This window comes from Mytilus galloprovincialis, chromosome 4 (assembly GCF_965363235.1).
Source record: "Mytilus galloprovincialis chromosome 4, xbMytGall1.hap1.1, whole genome shotgun sequence".
NCBI lineage: Eukaryota > Metazoa > Mollusca > Bivalvia > Mytilida > Mytilidae > Mytilus > Mytilus galloprovincialis.
This window is the reverse complement of record NC_134841.1, coordinates 19069504-19088637: the sequence shown is the minus strand read 5'-3', so window position 1 is coordinate 19088637 and position 19134 is coordinate 19069504. Positions and strand designations below refer to the sequence as shown.

The 19134-nt window shown below is 33.6% G+C and overlaps 1 protein-coding gene across 1 annotated transcript; it reads left to right on the top strand.

The window, feature by feature from the left end:
• Positions 1-18685, top strand: LOC143070517 (uncharacterized). Its single transcript, XM_076244773.1, has 4 exons — positions 1-410; positions 4023-4303; positions 12072-12330; positions 18246-18685. The coding sequence occupies exons 1-4, from the start codon at positions 107-109 to the stop codon at positions 18533-18535; spliced, it is 1134 nt and encodes a 377-aa protein (XP_076100888.1). The 5' UTR covers positions 1-106; the 3' UTR covers positions 18536-18685.
• The last annotated feature ends 449 nt before the right edge of the window (positions 18686-19134 follow it).

Genomic DNA, 19134 nt, shown 5'->3' with positions numbered 1-19134 from the left:
GGTAATAACTACGATATTCAAACATTCATTGTTGTCAAGGATGAGCATACCAAATTTGATGTTTGACCTGCTTTAAAACTTTTAGGAATATTTCGGATTGGATTCAATGGCGTCGCCTGAAAAGTGTGAAGGTACTCAGTCGAAGTCGTCTGTAAAATGTACAAATAATCAGCTGCGAGCTACTATAGATTATATTTTTTTAGAGATATCGACACGTTCAGGATATATGGTTACACCCGATAACGTTAAAATCCTTGCAGAAGCCCTTGCAAAAAATCAATGTTTTGATGATGGATTTCCAAAGGCTGATAATAGACTCAATTTCCTCGAAAACATCAAGAAGAAAATGACGATGACCAAAGAATCGAGGGCTACTTTAATAACATGGCTAATTAGTTTGTCTAAAATGTGTAAGTATTGTAAAATAATCTAACAGTAGTTCACCGATGTTCAAATCTTTAAATCGATTAATCGGGCATTTGCCGTAAATCGAGATTAGGTTTGTAATTATGATATATTATGTATTTCATAACAATTACATGAATATTAGTATTAATATAGAATTGTGTAAGTAATTGTGTAATTAATTCTATTATCTAACTATACAGGGTTTTCTTCCAAATCAAACAGCAAAACAAAACAAAAAAACGGTGCATATAGTTGCTTTAAACTAAAATCTTATAAACTGGGTGATTAATTACGTTTACTTTTTATATATACACATAGAAAATTAAAAACTTAATTAAAACTACAAACGATAAGACTAAAACAATATCTGATCATAATTACAAATAAAACATCATAACTAAATACACAAAATGTACATGGATGCTGGATGTTCAAATACGGAGACACGTCTTACATCAATGCGAATTCACTGTCAGGAAAACAGATATATTTGGGAAAAGGTCACGTTCAGTACAAAAGACCAGACGACTCAAATGATAAACCACAATCTAAGACGTGGTAAACATGTCCTTAGTTAGTTCAGACACAAACACATTGTATGGATTAACCAATTCGTGATGGTGTCCATAAAATTTATGGAGTGTTATTTATAACCTTTCCTCCTCATAACTTTGTTGGAGTAGTTTCTGCGTAAGGAACACACTCTCGTATTTGATCCGTATTGTGTGAACATGCACGAGCATAACGTATCAAGTGATATATATATATATAAAATTTAATTTTGGATGTAACGCGTCTTCTGATTGGCTGACGTTATTTTGTTATCAGCCCATAGACACAATTAAGTCATGTGACCGTGACGTCATCAACGTTTTTTCATGGTTTTCTACGGTTTAAAATGGAATTTAGAATTAAATTATAAGAAATGACTGTAATATTTTTTCTGTCTATTCGAAATAACAGATTGGGCAGAGGGTATGTTACTACTGAGAAATAGGAAAAGTTATAAGTTGAAATCGTCCCATTTGTCATAGATTTTAGTATGAATATGTCTGTCTGTGTCAATATTTAGGAAAATATCAATGTATGAAGCAGTCCTTTAAGTATCAGTAGTATCCTTAATTTCAAGTTCATATGAGATGTAAGTACTGGCTGAAAAATGGGTTATTCAATGATAGGACACCATCAATATATCTGATAGTTTAAAGATTTTCGCAAGGTGCTTTTCTTTTTGTCTAATTGAAGGTTCGTTTTCTTAATATGTAGAAAATGTTGGATAAAACCTGGTGTTATAGCTAGGTAAACCTATCACATGTATGACAGACGCATACCATATCACCGTATTGACAACTTTGTGTGATGTTTTATAATCTTAATCACTATAAAAACAGACAAATATATCAACAAAGAAACACAAATAGGCATAAAGACATAGCATATGAGCAAAAATGAGAGACAAGAATACAATAATTTCTTATCCCAGGCATAGATTACCTTAGCCGTATTTGGCACAACTTTTTGGAATTTTGGATCCTCAATGCTCTTCAACTTTGTACTTGTTTGGCTTTATAAATATTTAGATTTTTCACTGATGAGTCTTATGAAGACGAAACGCGCGTCTGGCGTACAAAATTATAATCCTGGTACCTTTAATAACTATTTACATGAACAAAATAACACAATAACAAAATGACGGGATGCATAAGTACAGATCCACGTCAAATGGATAATTACATAAAAGAAAGACTAATCAGTAAAAGTTATGTTCACAAAGACAAATAAAAAAATAGTACCACAAAGCCAGTAACTATTATCTATACTTCAAGACCATCGTGTATTATTTGTGAAGTTGATACGAAATACTTATCACTAAGGACTTGTATCTGCCGAACCTTTTTTGAAAGAGGACGAGACACATACCCCTGTTTAACCACCTTTCTGCTCAGACACTGATGACAGTCTTCAAATTCCAAGTAGCAGCTGCATATATAAAAGACATAACCGCAACAATATGGAATAGAAATCCTTATTTTGACATTCTATTTTGTAAAGCTACAACTAATCCTCCAAACCAAATCTTTGGAGACGTTCTACAAAGGATTCTCATTTAATTTTGATTTGCTTGCAAGCATTGCAACATTCACGTCAAATAGTTCCCACTGAAAACCACGTCAGAATACTGAATTTGAGACAGCAGATGTTAAAATCTCATAATTCCACTAAAGAGATACGAATCACGGTAAAAAACTGAGGGAATCGCTTTAATTCAGGGAGGTTCTAGACCGGATGCGTAAACAGGAAGTGCATCTGCTGCTGTTTACCACGCGGAATAAGAATCCATTCTTGAAAAAACCACCATTAACCGCCATTAACCACCCTCTAAATTTAAAGTAGTATAACACGAAAAATCTCTCATAGGATGGAATTGATCAAAGTTAAAAGAAAATGCTTCGGTTGTAATATTTTGTTGAGAATTTTCACAGATTCTCATTGGATCATCCTTTTTATTTTATTTTTACAATTTTCTAATATTTATCAAAGGTACCAGGCTTATAATTGGATACGCCAGATGCCCGTTTCGTCTACATAAGAATAATCATTGACGCTCAGATCAAAATAGTCCTGTCTAAAGATAGAAAAAACGTAGATTTCATTCTGTAGTCTAACATATGTCTTTTTAATTCTCACCATACAATTATCGAAAAAAGTCGACCTGACAAGGCTTGGCAAAGAAAAAGACGAAAAGACAAACAACAATATTCAAAACACAAAGACTAAGCAACCTGAACTCATATAAAAACAGTGAACTCAGATGCTCTGAAAAGGAAGCATCATATTCTGTGTCAGGCCTATGGTTCTTCTTAAATCATGTATACTGTAGCAAGTTAAGCATTAATCTCCCCTTAGTCATCCTCGTGTACCTGGATAATCTTTAATTATCAAGATCATGTCTTTCTGTGATTGTTGATGCCGTCTTTAACCTACATTAACATTTAAAGTTGGATGTGTACTGATTGATATTCTAGTCATAGATAGTAGTTTTTGGCTTAGAACTAGCTCATAGATGGTAGTTTTGGTTTAGAACTAGCTCATAGATAGTAGTTTTTGGCTTAGAACTAGCTCATAGATAGTAGTTTTTGGCTTAGAACTAGCTCATAGATAGTAGTTTTTGGCTTAGAACTAGCTTTTTGCGAGAAATCTCAAATCTGAGATAGACTCTTTTTAAGTGACCTACAATCAATGGTAACCGTTAATTGCTGTGTATCATATTTGTTTTTCGTTTATTGTATTGTCATACATTAGGCCTTTAGCTGTCTCGTTTCAGTTGTTTATTATTTGTCTTTTTGTGGCTTTTAATAGCTTGCCACAATTATGACGCATGGTTTTTTCCCCTTATTTGCCGTACGGGGATCTAAAGTTGTTAGCCTCTCCTGCTTTGGTCTCTACCAAAGAGTTGTATCACTGACAACCGTACTACATGTTCTTATTTCAATGTATTATTCGTTTGTCAATATTTTGTGAGATTTATATATTTTTACCAACAGTTAAGTTTTTGTAAGAATATAGCAGAGGAGGTTGCATGTGAGACAATTGTATTTCTTTTATATTTGCAGACTGTAAAAAGTTCGAGGAGAAGGAAACAATTGAAGGTGTAAAAGTATTATCGGCATCGAAAATGTCTGGGACTGATGAACCTAACAAATCAAAGGCAGCAGAATGGTTCAAAGAAATGGGTTTCAAGCCTTTATCAAATGATGGAATACCTGGAATGAGTTCATTACTACAATCAATATTGAAGACATGTAAACATGACCATGTCGATATTGGTAATGTTCTAGAAGATGATTTAGAGAAACGCTTAGAAGCTGGAATTACTAAAAAATTGCAATCAGAGGTACGTTATTTATCTGCTGATATGATAATGTATTTTTTCCCCTCTCGTTCCGCTAACAACAGCGTGAAAAATTAACGATATTTCTATACATATTGCAGACTCATAGATGTACATATTTATGGCTGTTACTATTTACCTAAAATGAATATTGGTAAATAAAAAACAGCAAAACAGTAATTCCTATTATGACTCAGACCGTGTATATTTACGCCAAACATTTTTCATTTTAAGCTGAAATATAGATTTTGCAAAATACTTTACAAATTTTAAAGTTAATTTGATTGATAAATGCAAAGAAAGTTTGTTGAAGTCAGTTCTGAAAAATCATTTTGACGTAAATGTACATGGTCTCGTAACACAACGAATAAATGCATGAAAGTTGAAAGATTATAAAACAAAATAAAATATAATTCATTGAAATTTCATGTATGATCTTGCCATATAAACGTTATACCAATATATTTCAAGCTGACGGATATTCCGTTACGTATACGACTTGTTTCTTTATTATTATTAGGTCGACTTCATGCAGGAACTTCTTAGGAAGAAAGATAAGAAGTTTGCGATATCCTTTAACTCTACTTTCCGCTATATAGATGATGTTCTTTCACGAAATAATTCAAAATTTGGTGACTTTGTGGAACGCATCTATCCCATCGAACTAGCGATAACGGATACTACAGATACTGTTAAGTCGGCCTCATATCTTGACTTACATCTATAAATTGACAATGAGGGTCGGTTGAAAACAAAACTTAAGGAGTTTTTGCCCTTTGAAGACAACTTTACACAATTTGTTCATCATGTTTGCTTATTCATTTTGTGTATTTAAACATCTTCTCTGAATTTATTGGGCCCAATACATCTTAACTTTTACTGAATCTTCCTTAGGGTAGCAGGTTTATAAATTGTATCCATTATCAAATATGGCCGCCATGGACAAAAAATAACCATAAAGGTCAAATGCAGTTTTTGGCTGAAAAAGTATAGCAGTATAAGCAAAAGTGACATGAGGTTAAAGCGATAAATAAATCAAAATCTACCTGTTAAGAAATTTTCAGATGAACTGGACCACCCATTATAGGGTAACTGTTCGAAACAGTTTATTTTTGTTTAGAAATTTTAGTGTTTTTTGTTTTCGTCTTTAAAATATAATAGATAGAGAGAAAGCATGATTGACAAAAACAATCACTGATGAAAGATTGAAGCAAACAACTACAAGTGAGCGATTCTGCTCTTGAGAGGTTCTTGTATTATAATCTACAAAAACATCTATAACTATCATTTCAAAATCATATACTTTTTGACTAATTAATAGTTTTTCTCCAAACTGGTAGAGCTGATTTCTATTGCTTGTAAGATATACTAATGCAGCTATCCATCTTTCTCAAGTTTACAATCTACGATCACACGGTCTTTTGACAATCAACATTCAAAGTATATATGAAAGATTTCGTCAACTCGGTAGTTAATTAGATGGCACCTAGACTAGAATACACACGAAACGAAGTTACATACTATCGACCTCACGACCTGTAAACTGTCTGTTTGAGACTTTCAATAGTTTGAATATATGTTTTACATTGTTATAAATCAAGTATGATAATTTGAGGAAAATCTGTGAACATCAATCTGACAGCTAGTGCCCCTTTAACCCCCCCCCCCTTCAAACCCGCATGCATATATTTCAGCATGAACACATGCATATATGAAGTTTTTTTAATGTTAATATGTGAAGTACAAGAGAAATAACATATTGAGAAATTGTATTTAAATACGATTCAAAGATATATTACGTTTCAGGGAAGCTGTCTAGGTATACATTACACTGACACTGACACTAGACACCAATATACACTTCCTTTTTAAAAGTTAACGGAATTATAACAAAATATGTGGATGTCATGGTATGTAAGACTTCCGAAACAAATATTCGATACAAAACCACTTAGTACCCTAAATCTGAATGATGTTAGTAAGTCAACACCATAAGAAAGCGTCAACTTCACTCTTGAGTATGTTCAGATAACCATATACTGATTAAGCATTTCTTCTGGGTCATATTGATTAGCGATTACATTTTTCACAAGAGATGTGTGAATATTAAAAACCAGCTAGAAACAAATATTGATACATGCATTTGTTTTTTTTTCTCGACGCATTGTAATGGTGTTTTTGCCAATTCCAATTAAAGTAGGCTTGTTGCATCATGTAAGAGAGTGAGCTGCTAGTGGTTTGCGGGACTTCAGAAGTACAATAACTTTAACAAAGATCCAGTCTGAAACAAAAATTCATATTTTTTTTACATCTGAGAAAGAGACCTGATTAGAAATAAAAACATAAGTGTTTTGATTTTAATATGTTGCTACACCTGGAATAGCTTTTTTCTGTTTATTAGCAAAAAGTAAAATACAAAAAATACTGAACTCCGAGGAAAATTCAAAACGGAAAGTCCTTTATCAAATGGCAAAATCAAAAGCTCAAACACATCAAAAGAATGGATAACATCTGTCATATTCCTGACTTCGTACAGACGTTTTTTTATGTAGAAAAATGGTGGATTATACCAGGTTTTATTGCTATTAAATTGACAACGATGCGCATAGGCGGATCAAGGGGGCCATGTAGGTCCGAGTTGCCACTTTCGAGGGAAATATTTGGTTGATTATATAGGGAATCACTGAGGCGTGACTGGAGTGGCCCCCCTTTTTAGGTCAGTCAGCGCCCCCACCTTTTACAAAAAGTTTTGGATCGGCCACTGATGCGTGAACAAAACGAACACACAAAAAAGGTAAAAATGTCAAATAAACAGCAGTCAATATCGTTTTATAATCTTAATCACTCACAAAAAACGAAAAAAAATATGTGACAAAGAAGCACAAAATGGCATAAAGACCCAGCATATTAGCAAAAATAAAAGACAAGAATACACAAATTTATCATACTACAATTACACAATTATAGGATATATAAGTCACGTCAAATATGTAACAAAGAAACATAAAAAGGCAAATTGATTTATTTATGTATATTAAATCCACCCATACACAATTGAACGATTTTAAGTACTGGGACTGAATGGTTAGAAAAAAGCAAAACCACAAAAATACTGAACTCCGAGGAAAATTCAAAACGGAAAGTCCCTAATCAGATGGTAAAATCAAAAGCTCAAACACATCAAACGAATGGCGACAGAATAATTTCATATATCTACCACTTCGGTCACTTACAGTTCCTGCACACAATTCAATCACATTCTTTAGATTTTGAAAAGATCCCCCTAGGAATATTTCGTCGTTATAAAGATAAAAAAATGTTTTGTCATGTTCTTGCAAATCAAAATCATTGTATTGCGAGAGTGTATATAATATTCACCTACACCTGTTTATTTTCAGGTGCACAAAGACATTTCTTACAATATCTAATTGGTGTACTTTCAATGACTTGAAGAATCAAATGATGATTCGAATTAGTTTAATTCGCATTCGAAACGTTTTACAGCCGACCGTAAATTCTAATTCGAATTTTAATGCGCCTCATATTTGCTTTACTGTCCGAACGACGTTAACTTTTAATTCGCATTATGAATTAATTTATAATAACTTGATTCTAATTAACATTTAAAAAGTGACCACACCATAGTTTAATTCGAATTAATGCGAATTAAATAATTCGTATTAAAGAAAACGCATTTCTGATGCGAATTAGCCAATTCGAATTCGATTCGAATTAGAAAAAGAAGAGTGTGTAAACGAGATTAACGAATTCGAATTTACCGTACGTGTGAACAAGGTATCATCTACCACCAATTGAATTAAACCTAGTTTTTTCTTTGACGCATTCCCCGTCTCCATTCTAAATTTTTCTCCTTATTGGTTCGGTTAGTTTTGTAGAATGTTCTACATCATATCGATCAAACACGTCCACGACAAAACAAGTTATTATGGTTATAAAGTCGTCCTTGGTTAGACGTGAAAAAACTGTTGTACCTTTTTACTTTAAGACTGATTAATACCATCTCTGATCAGGGAGTACTTTTTGTTGTTTATACAGGGTTATCACCCACTCAGCTAGAGGCAAGTTTTCCGTACAGTGTCAGATGAGAGTGCATTGTAATCATATTAATTGAAAATAATTGAGGCAAAATATTTATCGGAGATGACGTAATAAAACGTAAATTGTGGAATACTAAATTTTTACAGAAGAGACTAAAAATACTTTTAATACCGTAAAATGCTTTTCAAAATTTTCCCGCATTATGAAGGATCTGGGAGAAAAGAACAACATGTTTCTTGCAAACAATACGACAACAAAAATGTTTTTTTCACAAACAGGTCAACATGCAGACTTACTATTAGTTATTGGGAAGCAACATAATGCTCCGACGTATTAGGAGCATCAGAAGCAAGTTATTTTTTTCATTTCATCCAGTTGTTAACAATGCATGCTGAATGATGCAGCGCCTTTTCCTCGAAGTTATTAAAAGAGAGTAAACTCACCACTAGATACCTTGCCTGCTAATTTGCGTCATTTTAAACATATCAGGCACTCTCAAATGAATTCACATGCCTTAATTGCTTAGATCGTTGTATGACTCTCGTCTGCAAAATAGATATTTGAACCAGTCAAATGGTAATGCAATGGAGCGTGTTTTATTGAAAGATGATTCATCGTCATACGTTTTGGTTTTTCCCTTATTCAAATGAATCAAAATGCTTTCTTCTTGTACATGTATAGGATTTATAGCACGATCTTACTTAGCTACTTTACAGGTTCATATTTAATGGAATTAGCCTTGACCATAATTTTCCAGATTCAATCGAATGTGTTCCAATGTGGTTTAAAATTTATTTAGTCTATTCAAAAAAAAAAACTCAACAAGAATAATAACACCGCAAAAGTTATTACTCCTTAACATCTGTACTTTCTAAAACAGATAGACACAAACCTAGACATAAACATTGACACAAACATATATTCTTATTTACAAAACAAAATGCATATTTCATTCATTGTGAAAAACACAACAAATGTTAAGTCATTGCAAAATATGAAAAGGGAGCGTTACGTGACTTATTTTGTGGTGAATATTGAATAGTAAAATTGCTAAATGGTTAAGTCATGGGGGCTGAAAATATCGTGATTTCACCACGGGTTGGCCCTTTAGGCCCTAAGCGACAGCGAGAGGGAAAATTTCGGCATTAAGGGACAACCCGTGGTAAAATAACGATATATTCTAGCCCCCATGAATTATATCGATTCTAAAAAATACGGCAATTCTTTTGGATCGAGGCGCTCTAAGTGAAGGCAAATATTTTCCGGTCCCATAATTAAATGCACTATTAAATTGACGTAAAAGAACGGAGCAAACTGAATAAGTGACATGCTTAAACAATTAACAATAACGTATTTAGATAGTTTTGGATGAATTTGAAGGATAGTTTGCTAATATGTCTCAAATGTAAAAATAAATATGGCGAATAACACATTTAAGCATCGTTTGTTTCCGTTTCCTTGTGATTAATTTCGGTTTCACAAGCGTGTATACTCCCGTAAAATGCTTATATTCTTACGTCATCGTTCTATGACGTCGGGTAGCTCATTCATAAAAAAGCATATGCCGTGGGAGTACGATCGGAACAACCTTGGCAATATATTTATATTGTATCACGGGTGTTTACTCAAAGCGTTTGAAGGACGTTATGTTAGAATGAGTATTATTAAAAGGCTTGACAAAAGTCACATTCCAGTATAAAATGATTAGTATGTTCAATCAAACTTTGAAACATTATGGGTGGTTCCACTATTTTTGTCCAAATCGACTACAGAAAAAGAGAAAAATCGGAAATTCACCCTTTATACTACGATTTTACATTAAAAAAAACCCTGAATTTTTGGGAAACTTTACGACAGGGCTAAAATGATAGGATAATGTATATTATGAGAATTTTAAGCCGTCAGGTATGTCGGTCCATTAAAGCCTACAAATAAGCGAATTAAACTTAATTTGACACTCCTCTTAACAGTCTACACAACACTACACGGAAATACCAAGCTCCGAAATATAGTATAAATGGTTAGACATCTTCTCTATATGCCGGAACTGTTGGAATGTGAATTTAAAAGGGAAAGTTCAATTTTAGAAGCATCCTTTTTTCCCAGTCATATTTAGTTGTAACCAAATCGTCACCGAAATGATTCTTTTGTCTAACATATACTTTGCACCTTTAAGATCCTAATTATTTTTCATTTTAATTTCCTCCATTTTTTTATCATTTCTGAGTTTAACCAGTTTACAGTAAAATGGCAGTTTTCTTTTAAGTCATTTACTCTTCATTTCTTGCTTTTGAACTCAATTTAAAATACATTGTTATACACCCTTTGCTTAGCTCTTGACAACATGTACAAACCCTGACATCGGATATTCATAAGCACAGGTAATCACTGGTAATTTGGTAGGAAATTGCCTCTATTCCCACTTTTTATAAATCTGGTAAAAAAAGTTAAAACTTCATGCGGGAATAGGAGGAAAACTGTTTATACAGTATAATCCTTTGTTTACCCATTATTTTATATCTTTGATTATTGGTCCAAGTAAAGTAGAGTATACTTTTTTTCCACATCTCAAGATTATACTTGGTTATATTATTATTTATTTTTAAGTTTTTAAGTACAAATTAAAAAAAATTAATAATACATCTAACTCCAATCTATTTATCATAATTTTTCTTTATTTTTAAGTACAAAAAACAAAAAAATAAAAAAAAATCTAACTCCAAACTATTTATCATAATTTTTCTTTATTTTTAAGTATTTCTTTAATGAAAAAAAGAAACATATTACAAATAAACAAGGTATTATACCTAAACAGTGTACCAAATATGTTATGCTTTAGAAAAAAAAAAATCTTAGGTGAAATTCTAATTAACCTTGATTGTTATAAAACCAAATTATTTATCAAAACATCTTTTGTTATTTGTAAGTGGGAATAGAAGGAATAGTATTTTTAAAAGTGGGAAGACACCGAAATTGCAGACCAGTTGTCGGTTTAAAGATTTCGTTTACATAGTCTTGATTTCTTTTATATCACTTGAAACAAATTTTCCTTCTCTTATTTACCTAGTCAGAACGCCGGACTAGAAATCGTTGTCACATAAATCCCTCCAGTTCTGTAAGAATCATATTTTTTCTTCAATTTGATTGATAAATCAGTATTCGACAAACAATACTTTTAGTTAGTCTATTCTTTTAAACGCTGATTTCCTATGCAAATTGCATCGTTGCTATTGGCTTTAATTATAGTTATCAAAAGTACCAGGATTATAATTTAGTACACCAGACGCGCGTTTCGTCTACATAAGACTCATCAGTGACGCTCATATCAAAATAGTTATAAAGCCAAACAATACAAAGTTGAGGAGCATAGAGGATCCAAAATTCCAAAAAGTTGTGCCAAATACGGCTAAGGTAATAAACTTGACTATGTGCGGGTTTTAAAACAAATTGGTTACTACAAAACTAAATATATTAGGCAAAGCATTCATGATTTATATTTATATATGGGGAAGTAAATAAAAATAAACAATGACAAAAAGAGGAGAAAGTATTAGTTTTAGTTGACTACGAAGAAGGTGAGTACGCACTTTCAAAAGACATGTTTATACAACATACACGTATAATGTTATAATAAAATTTTACAAGAGATTTTGTTTTATAAATTGAACTGAAAATAAAGTTCTTTTTTATGATAACAAATGTCCTTTTTCAGATTTTTGACGACTGTATACCAAAAACACTATACAAAAATCAGGAAGAATTCAAAAAGATGTTTAATCTGTATCTGGGACTTCCACTATGTGTTCTGCATGCATCTGAGAATTTGAAAGTCAATATCCGTATCCTGTGTTTTCCTTTTAAAGAAGAGGTTTATTTTTATAACCAGAATTCTAAAAAATCAGGAATTGTCAGAATTAATTTGGGTTTGATAGGACATGAAACATACGTTCCTTTAATAAAAATAACACAAGGTTGGTATTTCAAATATATAATGGTTGACGTGACGTTTAAAAGATCATAAAATTATGAAAATTATTGGTATAATTTTACCCCATGAAAAAACTTATTTGAACAAATATTTATTGATTAAATCTGAAGAATTGCCTTAGCCGTGAGATATGACTTTTGTTATCAACTGCTTCCGGTTATTAGTACATGCCTTTTTGTAACGTTAGCGCATGTCATTTCGACGTCATTCGGAAAATTCCAGAAAAATACACCTAAATGGTACGTTTAAGTGAAAAAATAACTAACTTGGATAACAAAATATTAAGAATCAGGAAATATATCATTAAAAAATTCAAAACAAATAACACAATAAATACACTTTTCAAAGTTTAAAAAGAAAGTGTTTGTCTGTATGTCTTCAGCTGAAGTATATGATAAAAAAATCATAATTCAATTATAGCAGTTCATTTTTCATATCAGACCCATTATCAGCCCATAGTCAAAATCATCCCTTCAGTCTTTCAGCTCTCGGGCTGTTATGATGACCTAGGGCTGATAAGGGGCCTGATATGAAAAAATGTCATGTTATAATCTACAAGTATATGTATTTTATTATGTTTGGAAAAATTGTATGTCAATTAATACCGGTATTTTAATGTCGGCTGCTTTTAGATTCAGAAAGCAAAATAATTTTACGCTGATTATCATCCGATCAGAACCATTGACTCAGAGACTCAGAATACATACAATAATCCTCATCGTTTAAGTTAACTATAATGTTTTACATTATGCTCTTGAGTAAACCGATTTTGATTATTACACATTATGACAGCCATGATTAGCAAGACATGTAGTCTTAAAAAAAGTCTCGATAGGAAATAAAATAAAACGATTAAAAAAAAACGACTCAAAAGAAATTTGAAAGCAAAAGTTCTGCTTATATCAATATTATGGAATTTTAAGCCACTGTCATACAAGTTATAGTTTTAGCTAGCAGTAAAACCAGCTTTCATCAACCATTATCTTTCTAATACCGCAGTCCCATTAGGCCACGATCGCACTACGATCTGTGAAAAAAATGCAAATTTTGATTATCGTAGTACGATCGTGTAGATCGCAGTTAGGTCGTATCACCGTCGTGGTGAGGTCTTGAAAATCGTGGCCAACTTTGAACATGTTCAAAGCAATCATGGTGCGGTCGTGGCGAAATCAGGTCGTAGTAGAAGCGTAGTGAGAGCGAACTAAGATCGAAGTAAGATCGCAAAGGTTGCTGGAAAATTGTAGCGAAAGCGTGATTCTATTCGGAGAGATTGCGCTACGATCTCACAGCGACGTTAAGCCCAAGTCCCATTAGACCACGATCGCACCACGATCAACGCGATCTAAAATAATTTCAGATCGTGGTGAGGTCGCGGTATTAGCGGCATGAAAAGGTAAATTTTCGTTGCTTTCTCGATTCTTCTACGTCCTCATTACGCTTCTACAACGACCCCGCTACGATTATACCACGTTCTCACCGAGCTTATTCTGCGACCTCACTACGCTTATCAAGATCTTTCTACGCTCTTCACGTTCTCACTACGACCATACCACGAGTTATTCGATTGCAACACGATCTTACTGCGATTATAGCACGTTCTTACCACGATTATACTACTTTCATACTGCGATCTTTCTACGTTCTCAGCAATAACGTCGATATCGTGTTCCATATCAATACAGTTCCATTCCTTCTTTTTCTGATTAAAACGTAGATTTCTCGGAAACAATACAGTCATGACACCAAAATCTACTAGAGCACGTGAGCGTGGTGGTAGGGGCTGATGTAGAGGCAGAGGGAGCAAAGTAACGAATCCTGATCAAGCAGAGATGTCGGACCGACCAATCCAACCTAAATTACAACCTATTGCTGGTTCATAAAGCTCAAATGATGATATTTTGGTGAACGATAGCCGAGATGACACAGGTGTGTCAATAAATATAGGAAGATCTGATATGAGTGCCAATGAGACAACTCTCCATCCAAGTAGCAATTTATAAAAGTAAACCATTATAGGCCAAGGTAAGCCTTCAAAACGTACCTTGGCTCACATCGAACTGCTAGCTATAAAGGGCCCAATAATTACTTGTGTAAAACCATTCAGTAAACGGAAAAAACCAACGGTATAATCTAATAAAGAACGAGAAGCATGGTTGAGCCGCTAGAGCAAATGGATAATTACATACAGACAAACAAAATCTAGGGAGCTTTTTTATATAGTTTATGTGAAAATGACAATGATAATGATGGTCATAGTGTGAACGTAGTCAGAACGTAAGAAGAGCGTGATGAGGACGACAAGGGCGTGCTAGTATCGTACTATGGTCGTGAACATCGTAGTATAGTCGTAGTGGAAGCGTAGTTTCACGTGCTTGTTCACACTATACGGACTTCATATACAGGAGTGTGTTACTTACGCAGAAACTTCTCCAACAAAGTTATGAGGAGGACAGATTAAAATTGACACTCCGTAAATTTTATGGACACCATCACGAATTGGTGGATCCATACGATGTGTGTTTAACCAAACTAGCTAAGGACATTTTTGCCACATGGTAGATTGTGGTTTGTCATTATGTCGTCTAATCTTTTAATTACCAAACGTGACTTATTCCCGATTGTGACTGTTTTGCTGAGTGTGAATTCGCATTACTATAAGACGTGTTACGGTACTTGTCTATCCCAAACTCATGTATTTAGTTTAAATGTTTAATGTTATATTTGTAATTCTCATCGGATTTTGTCAAATGTGTTGACGTCTTTTCTATTATATTTATGTGTTATGGAAACAAAAATTAATCACCGCCGTCATTTATTAGATTTAATTTTGGTCAACATAATCTGTACGATAATTTAAGTTTGAAGTTGGATTCATAACAAACTGCACATATACATATTATAGTTAATTGCTATTAAAAAGTATTGCAATATGCATTGTGTTTAAATGCAATATCAGTATTTAGTTCTATTTTAATCTTTAATCAATCCTAATTCTATCTTACTTTTGAGATATAGTTTTTCATATGTGACGTAATTTTTCTGCTGTTTCTGAAATTTCATATGTTCAAATTTTTAATGCCTTTTCACCATCGTATGTGACGTAATGTTTAATGCCTTTTCACCGTCGTATGTGACGTCATTGTCATAATTTACTGCGTTGAGGCCTGGACTGAGTCGGGTGTGTCTATTCTGTGTTGGTCATTCATTATGTATTCGTGTTTGTTTTATGTAATGAGTTAATACTTCAGTTTCATTATGTATATCTGTTATATTCATTTGATAAAATTTACTGTTTGCAATAGCATTAATTGTTCTAAATAATTAGGATGTTCTTATCCCAAGCATACAAACTTAGCCGTATTTGACACAACCTTTTTCAACTTTTGATCTTCAGTGCTGTACAACTTTGTACTTTTTTTCGCTTTCGATCTTTTATATCTGGGCGTCACTGGTGCGTCTTGTGTGGACGAGGCGCGTTTTTGGCGTATTAAATTTTAAACCTGATGCTTTTTCTTATTCATTAATCGTGTGTTTCTTTGTCTAATACGTTTTCCTATTTATTTGTATTGTAGTCCTGTTATATTATGTTGTCATTTCTATGTTATATTTAACATTGCCATTAAAGTGCGAGATTTGGCATGCCACAAAACCAGGTTCAACCCACCATTTTTTCCTTTAAAAATGTCCTGTACCAAGTCAGGAATATGGCCATTGTTATATTATAGTTCGTGTCTGTGTTTGTTACAATTTAACGTTGCGTCGTTTGTTTTCTCTTATTTTTTAGTGTAAATTGACATTGCTATAAGACGTGTCACGGTACTTTTCTATCCCAAATTCATGTATTTGGTTTTGATGTTATATTTGTTATTCTCGTGGGATTTTGTCTGATGCTTGGTCCGTTTCTCTGTGTGTTAGTTACATTGTAGTGTTGTGTCGTTGTTCTCCTCTTCTACTTATCGCGGTCGCGGTATGAGCGGCATGAAAATGTAAATTTTCGTTGCTTTTACGATACTACTACGTCCTCTCTACGCTTCTACAAAGATCCCGCTACGATTAAACCACGTTCTCACCGCGCTTATTCTGCGACCTCACTACGCTTATCAAGATCTTTCTACGTTCTTCACGTTCTCACTACGACCATACCACGAGTTATCCGATTGCAACACGATCTTACTGCGATTATAACACGTTCTTACCACGATTATACTACGTTCATAGCACGATCTTACTACGTTCTCAGCAATAACGTCAACATCGTGTTCCATATCAATACAGTTCAATTCCTTCTATTTCTGATTAAATCGTAGATTTCTCGGAAACAATACAGTCATGCCACCAAAATCTACCAGAACACGTGGGCATAGTGGTAGGAGTTGATTTAGAGGCAGAGGGAGCAAAGTAACGAATCCTGAGCAGGGATGTCGGACCGAGCAATCCAACCTAAATTACAACATATTGCTGGTCCATAAAGCTCAATGACGATATTTTAGTGAACGATAGCAGAGATGACATAGATGAATCAATATATATAGGAAGATGTGGTATGAGTGCCAATGAGACAACTCTCCATCCAAGTAACAATTTATAAAAGTAAACCATTATAGGCCAAGGTACGGCCTTCAACACGGAGCCTTGGCTCACATCAATCAGCACGTTATAAAGGACCCAAAATATTACTACTGTTAAACCATTTAAACGGGAAAACCAACGGTCTAATCTATATAAAAACGACAAGCATGGTTGATCCGTTAGAGCAAATGGATAATTACATTCAAACAAACAAAATCTAGGGAGCTTTTTTATATATTTTATGTGAAAATGACAATGAGATTGATGGTCGTAGTGTGAACGTAGTCAGGTCGTAAGAAGAGCGTGATGAGGACGGCAAGTGCTAGAATCGTACTATGGTCGTGAACAGCGTGGTATAGTCGTAGTGGAAGCGTAGTTGGGTCGCAGTGAGAACGTGATGGTAGTAGTGAGGTCGTGATAACGTCGCTGTGCGATCGTAGCGTAGTCTCTCCGAATAGAATCACGCTTTCGCTACGCTCTCGTTACGATTGTACAGCGACCTTTGCGATCTTACTACGATCATAGTGCGCTCTCACTACGCTTCTACTACGACCTGATTTCGCCACGACCGCACCACGATTGTTTTGAACATGTTCAAAGTTGGCCACGCTCTTCACGATCTTGAAGACATCACCACGACCGTGATACGACCTTACTGCGATCTACACGATCGCACTACGATCATCAAAATTTGCATTTTTTTCACAGATCGTAGTGCGATCGTGGCCTAGTGGGACTGGGGTATTAGGAAATGTCTGTTCCAAGACTGGGATATGACAATTGTTTTCCAATCTTTCCCGATTTTAATTTTCGTTGGAGTTGGATCTTTTAGTTACTTTTACATTTTTCAATGTAAATAAATCTATATCTTTATTTGGTCTTTCTTACCGAAACAAAAATTGAGTTTCCATATGCCTCTAAAAGTCTTTATTTGTAAAAATAAGATTATGTACTTTAGTCTTATCCCCATGTGATAGGTAGAAATTTAAAACAACACATTTCAATCATTTGAAATTGAGGCTTTTATAAATTATAATCTTTACTAAACCAACATTTCGTGATGGAGATCAATCCATATTCATAGCCATATTAGACTTTGAAGGAGGGTACAGATTTAAGACGGGAATCATTTCGGAATTTCGAAACATTTTCTCGTGAGTACAGATAACAAATGTGAAAAATACATGAATTGCTGATACAATACAAAATCATATCAATACTACAAAACTTACCAATATAGGTTGATAAACCGTCGATGCTGGTAGAAGTTTAAATATTTGGAATAAAATTTACCTGATATCTATCAAGTTGTTTCTTCTTTTCTTGCAGATGATCACGGAATCGAACTTAGTTTAAAAGAGACCATCGCACAACTTAAACAAAAAATAAAAGAGTTAAATGCGAAGGAAGCAAGAACAGAAGAAGAGAAACGACAATTAAAGAATCAATTAGAAATATTAAAACAGGAGTTAGAAGAAAAAGAAAATCAATATAAATTAAAGATTGAAGAGATAACGGAAAAAACGAGACAAAAAATAATAAGGGCAACAGCAGAAGTGGCAGAACAAGTAGCTGATCATGTCACTAGGGAGTTAGTCGCAGATTTCATGAACTTGTAATAAAGAACAGATTTTATGCCCATATAGCCAGTTACTCACATCCAAACATAACTTCACAAATAAAAACAATTCCATTTATCATACAAATATATTTGGTATGATCACGTTTCTCCAGTATTCCAGGTACTTATACAAAAATAAAACGTTTAGGATAAATGTGTGTTTACTGTTTTGGACTGGCATCTTGATATTTATCTGGGCCCATATGCATAAAAACTCCTTACATAAATAATTATTAAACTGAAAAATCGCTAAAGAAAATCCGCTAGTTAAGTAAAATTCTTAAGCCGTGTGAAAAGAATTACGTAAGTCTTCACTTAACTACATGTAAGGAAGAATACTTAAATCGGATCATATGATAAACATTATCTCACCACATATACTCATTCGAGTAAGGTTTACTATGATTATTTACAATGGATGTACAATACATACGTTTAATTAGAGCTAGGGTTTATTCGATTTCGGTATGTAAAACAATTCAATAGTACGTGATAAAGTCACTGGATGTAAAGCTGATGACCGTAACTGGATTCACGGTCATCTCAAGATGACGGATGAAAAATTAAGTCAGTATCTGTATTGTCTGTTAAAGTGTT